The sequence below is a fragment of the Solanum pennellii genome, chromosome 7 (genome assembly GCF_001406875.1).
Source record: "Solanum pennellii chromosome 7, SPENNV200".
NCBI classification, from domain to species: domain Eukaryota; kingdom Viridiplantae; phylum Streptophyta; class Magnoliopsida; order Solanales; family Solanaceae; genus Solanum; species Solanum pennellii.
Window position 1 is genome coordinate 52,665,572 of NC_028643.1, and position 7,766 is coordinate 52,673,337.

The window sequence follows — 7,766 nt, forward strand, 5'->3', positions numbered from 1 at the left end:
GTGTATACTCGGAAGCAACATGAGACACTTGGTCAAAAGAAAACTCTTATAATAGATCTTTCAGTTGTTCTTTCAACTCTTGTGGTGCCATTCTATATGGTGGAATAGTGTTAGGACAAGTATATGGAATGATGTCTATGCCAAAGTCTATTTCTCTCAGAAGGGACTCCGGGTAGGTCATCAGGAGAGACTTCTAGAAACTCTTCAACTACTAGAACTTACAGAATAGTAGGTACCTCAACACATGAGTCATTAACTGGGACTAAGTGATAGATATAAACCTTCGAAACTGATTTTCTTGACTTAAAGTACGAAATCAAGTGACCTTTAGACACTGCTCAACTACTAATCGACTCTATGACTGGCTCATTAGGAATCTCAAACTTGACAACTTGATTTCTACAATCTACGGAAGTATAACATGCATGAAGTCAATCCATACCCAGAATGACATCAAAATCTACCATGTCTAACTCAATTAAATCAGCCAAGGTGTGTTTCTGATCGATGGAAATAACACAATCAGGATATACTCGCTCAGCTAGAATAGACTTCTCAATAGGTGTTGAAACCCAAAAGGGTGCACAGAGTTTCTCAAGAATAATATCAAACTTATTAGCAATATAAGGGGTTACAAAATATAAACCTGCTCCTGGGTCTATCAAAGCATAAATATCAAAATCAAAGACTTTGATCATACTAGTGACAACATTTGGTGAGTTCTCTTGATCTTTTCGACTCGTGATTCCATCAAGGCGATTTGGTCCTCCACCAATACTAGAAGTAGATCCTCTAGGTGCATCCTTGTCTGGTGGAGCTACTGATGATGATTAGGCTCTATTGCCAGGATATCCACTACGTTTATTGTTCTTAGGACACTCTCTCATGAAGTTACCCTATTTCACACACTTGAAAAAACCTGTCTGGCCATTACTAAACTCACCTATGTGGGTTCTACCACACCTAGAACTTGAAGGAGCCTAGCAACCTCCTTATGTCATACTACCTTGAGATTGTGTTGGTCTAGCCTTGAAAGTCTGTGAATTCTGTCCATGATGCTGACCTTTGTTTCTAGGTGCGATTACACTAGAAGAAGATGGTATGGGTCCCTTATGTTTATGAAAGGACAAACGATTCACACTACCTTTCTGCTGCCCAGACTAATTCCCCTGTTCTAGCTTTCTTATTTCTAAACTCTTCGTTTCTCTCAACTTCTCTCCCTCAACCTTCTGCACATAGACTATCAACCTTTATATGTCCATGTCACCCATCAGCATTGTTTCCCTGCCCTCTTTGCTTGATGAACGACCCAGGCTAGCAACAAAAAAACTAATTCTACTCCTTATTTCCTTAACTATTTTCGTAGCATATCGAGATAATTGGGTGAACTTCAACACATAATCATGCACACTTAGACAATCCTGCTTAATTTAAGGAATTCCCTTACCTTAGCCTTGTTCAATTCTCGAGGAAAGAAATGCCTCAATAAAGCTTCTTCAAAATAGTCCAAACTCAGATGTGCTGCATCCTCATTTCTACCCTTCTTCAACTGATCAAACCATGTCCTAGAAACACCCTTGAGTTGGTATGCAGCTATCTCAACCCACTCAGTGTCAGCAACATGCATCACCTCAAATACCTTTTTCAGTTCCTCGATGAAATTCTCTGGATACTCGAAAGTGCTCTAACCAGCAAAACTTGGGGGATTCATCCTCAAGAACTCACGAATCCTCAAAGTGTCAGCCCCTTCTTGTTAAGCTCTTCTTTGTTGACCAACCTGGTTAGTCACGACTTGACTTAGTATCCGGATTGCTTCACGGAATTCAACATTGGTGACATCTCCTTGAGGTTTCACGTTTTGTGCATTAGGCACCCCTTGCTCTTGTGGTTCAACATTTTTCCTCGATGGACGACCTTTGACTACTCTTCGTGGAGGCATGATTATTTTAAAAATGTGCAAGAACGAATTAGAGAGAAATTTTTAACTATCAACTCTAGTGCACAAAAGGAGTGTGAAAGAAGTGAGATAGTTCCCAAATGTTGCATCCTCATAATTATATATGTGGTGATCTTTACACCGATAACAAGGACTCTACGAAAACTACTTCATAGGCTCCCGAGGACTATTTTACTATGTGCTCTTATACCAACGTTGTCACGCCTAGTGTCTACACCCCTGACGTGGATGACACTCGAAGACCATTGTTGGCGTCGAGCGAACCCTTGGCCTGACTTACTTAACTCAACAGAATATTCTAACGTTTATCACAATGATCAAATGGACTTACCCAAATAACTAAATAACATAACTTAGAATATTAAAATTAATAACATTCAACTTGGAAAAAATGGCGAGCCAAGTCTTTAACATAGAATAAATAATGTAAAGACAATTGAACTACTAACTATTTATGAAGACTCTAAACAACTTAGAAGGGTGTTGGCAAAATCTCCACAACATACTAATGAACTACACTAGAAAGCAAATAATAGGTTCCTCAAGAATGCACAGAGGCTTACCAACAGACTTTGAGTGGTCAAGCTAGATAAATGAGGCGCTGGATGGTTATCTTGGTTACCTGTGTGTGCATCATAATATGATGTAGGTCAATTGGCATCAATACATTGAATGTACGAGTATGCGAGTTGGAATGCTAAGAAAAGTAGGATCAAAAGAGATTATGAAAGAAACAATTACTTTGGTTCTTCTCAACTTATGGATACTCAACTCAATATAAAGTAGTAAAAACAAGTGATATATATCTATATATATATATATAAGAACTAATAATGAACTGAAAACAATTTAAGTTGGTTAAAGATAAAGAAATAACAAACTTAACTTTAATCATTTAAAGTAATATAATTTTTGTGTGAGATTTTCTAACTAACAATCATCACTATGAGACTAAGCGATGGTACAACGTTTTACCTCATGTTGCCGAGGACCATCCTATACCTTGTCATCGGAGTAGGACCTTACTTAACATAGTGGATCAACTAGCTTAACTTAAGTGATCATCTAAAACGTATGATCTTTTAATATTCATAATGACTACATGTTTTACGGAGACTTGAGTTACATGAACTCGCATTCTCGTATCGGTACTCAATACTGCTCCAAAAATATACTTAGCTCATATGTTTTAAAAACAACTTCTTTCTTTGGATTGAGGTAATTACTCAACACTAGCTTAAAAGCTCTCTTGGAATCGATGTTTCCTTTTCTTGCTCATAACTCTTTCGAAAATATCAATTTCCTCTATCTTAAATGTGAACATTCATAAATTCCTTGGGAATACTTAGTTCCCAATAGATTTTGAAAAATTAAATGAACTCAACACTCTTTACTCTTAGCTTAACTTGAAACTTATAGTCTTAAAACAAAGTTACAACATTTGTAAAAGAGCTTGAACACTTTGATGAACTTCACATGATTTGATTCTTGATTTTGATCTTAACTCATACTTAAATTGAATCTTAAGTGATCTTTGAATTGAATTATGGATTCAAGGATTTTGATTTGTATTTGAAAATTTCTGATGATATTTAGGAATGATTCTGAATAGCTAAACTTGAGAAAAGTTATTAAATCTCCGTCTTGGAACAAATTCGCGATGCGGAGATGCTCCTAAATAATTATTCGTGAAACTTAATTTTGAGACAGACGAGTCCAGGTCTTGTCTGTGATGCGCATCAACTTTTGTTCACTTAGGGAACAAGTCCGCGTCGACTTTTTCCTCTTCGTTTTCCATCCCCAATTCGCCTAAATTCGACTATTGATCTCAAATTCAGTTTAGATTATGATACCCAACATAAGTACTCAAGAACCTAACTCAAAATAACTCTAAAACACAACGTAAAGTTCTTAGAAGTCCACAATTCAACCCAATTCAAGAACAACATTTAAATTGAAGAATTTATGTCAAGAACATCAACTTTCAAGCTTTTTTAGGACGAATTGTGTTAAATTATCCATGTTTAAGAGGGGACTCTTATATAGTAGAGTGTGGGTTTTCCCAAAATTAGGTCTCATGAGATGGAATCCTTTACATAGTTGAGTAAAGGCTTCCTAGTAGAGATGTCCATATCCTAGGGACTAATAAATGCTCAAGAATCATCTCATAGGGTCAAAGTCATATTGAACGAAGGCTTACTAAATGAAGTAACTCATAGGGTTCAAAATATATTGATGAACTAAGACATACCCAAGGTGGTATCTCATTGTGTTAATGATTACAGGTGGATTAAGACATACTATAAGAAGTATCTCATAGGCTCCATTTGAATACGAAACATAGACATACTTACTGAAGTAACTCTTAAGGTTCAACCTAATAATGATTTGAGATGTTCTTGAGATAGAGTACCTCACAGGGTTCTAATGTTAAAGAGATTAACTAGGTTCCAAACTAAGAAGTAATAGTAAGAGGACCTAAAAGTAATACTTAGCATGATTAGTATTATGGGATGCTATGAGTGCATAGAACAAAGTATGACTTAGGGTCAATAAAGAGGGAACTTGAGATAGGATTGGACAAGAGATTCCTTTTCTAGTTATAGTTTACTAGAGGTGAGAGATTCCTTAGTTAAGAGAGATAAGTTAATACATGAGGCCAAAGGAGGGTAAATATGACAGGGATGAATCTAAGGATATGCTTAGTATGAAGGGTAGTATGATATATCTTTCATGCATTTCACAAGTATGTCTTGATGTTTCTTAGAAGTATGGTACCCTTGTGACATAGAGAAGCTTTAGAGTTTAACATGTAAGTAGACTATGATTAATATAACTGAAAAGGGGTACATGACTATGGTAGTATTATGGCATGCTATTCTTGCTTTGCACTTGTATGCTTTTGAGGTTACTTGAGAATGGTGCGATTAAGGTGGATGAACAAGGGTCAATTATGATGATTTGATCATGTCTTATCTCTTGTGCTCATTGACTTTGTCTTAGGTTGACTTGTATAATATGATGCTTATATTGGAGATTCATGCTTATGATATGTTGTTGTTGTCTCTTATGCTTATGTCTTATGTTGACTAATCATTTGGGATGCTCTTATGATGCTATGTTAGCTTTCATACGAAGTACTCTTTTGTACTACACATATTTCCTGATCATTTGGGATGCTCTTATGATGCTATGTTAGCTTTCATACGAAGTACTCTTTTGTACTACACATATTTCCTACATTATAACCAAATCTAGGGTTGTAGCTTTGAGTTTCTAATGAAGGCTAGAGTTTCAAGGAGTTAGAAGATTGAAGATTTTGGTGAGTTCTCATAGTCGAGGACAACATCCTCTTAACTTTATGTCATTTACTTTAATGTTTTATGACTTTGTACGGGCTGTATCCTAAAGACTATTATTCACGTCAAGTTAGATGGTTTGAGATAAATAGTTAGAAAAGACTTTTGTTAGCGATTTGTGAAATGAATTCGATTTTTTATCTTAAAGTTTCAAGATTTTCCATTTTTTATAATGCTTATGTGATGAATGAATACTTAGGGCTTGTATAAGACCTCTTAAAGGTCGAGAACATTGTGTTACGTCTATGGGGTGCTTCCTTGGTCGTTACATCGATTCTCAATACTATTCTTTACTATACTTGCTTTTTATGTTTAGAAACATAACTTCTTTATGTGGTTTGAGATAATTACTCAAATTTTATCTCAAAGGACAACTTGGGAATTAAAGTTTCCTCTATTTCTTCATTTAGAAAGAGCACTCTTTTATGAAAACTAGCTCAGAGGCTCTTTGGAAATCTTAGTTTCCGTTCTTATTTACATGTGAAAACATTTTAAACTTTTTGGGAATACATAGTCCCCGTATACTTCTTTGATAAAATGAACTTCAAACTTTACTCTTTTAATCTTTACTGATCTTAAACTTTAAGTCTTAAAACAAAGTTAAAAGCATTTCCAAAGGACTTCTTGAAAACACTATAAGAACTTCGTAGACTTTGTTGTTTGCGTTCCTTGAATTTGAAGTTGTGGATTTAAGGTTGAAATTCATGTTTCAGGAGGATTTCTAGATGTTTAGAATACAATTAGAGTAGTTAGAATCACTAAGAAGTGTTAATATGATTTAGAAAGGCTTAAACACACTGAATGACGAAAGTTGGGTGAAAGACGCCGATCCGAGCACGTACGGGGCGCGCCGCGCCAGGACCCAATTTTCTGAGAATCCATTTGGGCGCACTACAGGCTCGTCGCCCTAGACCCTCTGGTGTAACTGGGGCCACGCCAGGCCTTCCCTAGGTATGTCTGACGAACTTTTCAAATCGTTTTCTGATCCTAAAATGTTTTAAATCGATTTCTTTTCTCAATACTTTCTTAGATGCATGTACCCAAAGCATGTACACTAGAATCTTACTCGAAGCTACCCTTAACATCGCTGAAACGCCTCAAGAAAACTCATCAATCATATGTAACTTCAAGAACTAAAAACAACTCAAGAACATCAATGTCTAACTATTTTAGAACAAATATCACTTAATTAAACATGATTGGTGTGTGGGTGAATAGATCCAAGGCTATGTGATCTCACATACCTTTGTAGGGATTACCGCCGACGAGATTGACAAGCTAATCTCGGCGAATCTTTAACGAATCTTAAATGTTCTTTTCCTTTCTCCTCTTTTTTCTTTTCTCCAAGCCTAGTGTGAAATTCACTTTTCTAAAACCAAGTAAAATCTGACTTTACCCCAATTAAATTCCTAAAAATGAATTAGAATAATTAGGTAAGGAAAAGACTAAATTACCCTTCAAAATTCGGATTGACTTTCCTTAAACAAACAACAAACTTCTGGAGGGCATAAATTACTCATACAAACTCGAAATCGTGCAAACTCGGCGGCGTTGGAAAGATCGTTCCAAGAGACTTCCTATTATATTTTGAAGTTCTCCTAAATCATCCTGAGCTAGAAGTTATGGCTGTTTGATGTTGATCAAAACCTCACTTTTTTTTCCTAACTAAAAATTTCCAGATTTTAATTCTTTTAAAAATAACTATTTCCAGCTCTTAGTTTCTTCTTAGCTATTTCAAATTGTGAGATGTTATAAATACTTTATTAGAAATATCAGAGAAAAACTGAACACTTGAGTTTTATTAGTTTGAGTTGATTTATAAATGTTAAAATCCAACACAAATACTTTGTATGACATTTTAAAAACTTGAACCAACTTGATCATGTACACCCATAATTGGATAGTAGGTATTATTCATTTCTAATTACAAGCCAAAACTGATTCGTCCATGTGTCACTGAATTTTTTTTGTTGTTATTGTAAGACATAAGTGATCAAGATTATACTTATAGTCAAGACCCATGACGAATGGTGTATAAAGTTCTAAGACTTTCTCTACCCTATCAAGGAGCTTAACTGGAAGCCCTTGTCGGCATCACCTTCAGCGGTTTCTTCATTCCAAAAGAATGGAAGTTATAAAAAAAGGAAAAAGATCAATACTATATATGTTTGTGTTATTTTGATAGACTTAATATCTTAAAAGATCACTCAATTTTGGAAATTTATTCAGTAAAGTCATCGAATTTTATTTTGTATCAATAAATTCACTTAACTAAATTTTACATAACATTAACAGATCTAACGTGCAAAAATAATTTTTTTTTTATATCCTATAAATATAAACCCCACAAAATAAATAAAATTAATGCCAAGTAAATTTGTCATTATTAGGGATGACAATGGGGCGATGCGGGAAAATTTTTTAATATGTCCCCCCCCCCCCCCCCCCCC

At 35.3% G+C, this 7,766-nt stretch overlaps 1 protein-coding gene across 1 annotated transcript; it reads right to left on the minus strand.

Moving 5' to 3' along the window:
• Positions 1-431: 431 nt before the first annotated feature.
• Positions 432-1,939, minus strand: LOC107025074. The gene is made up of 4 exons (XM_015225940.1): positions 1,778-1,939; positions 1,448-1,684; positions 1,007-1,109; positions 432-820 (listed from the first exon to the last, which is right to left on the minus strand). The coding sequence occupies exons 1-4, from the start codon at positions 1,937-1,939 to the stop codon at positions 432-434; spliced, it is 891 nt and encodes a 296-aa protein (XP_015081426.1).
• Positions 1,940-7,766: the final 5,827 nt, after the last annotated feature.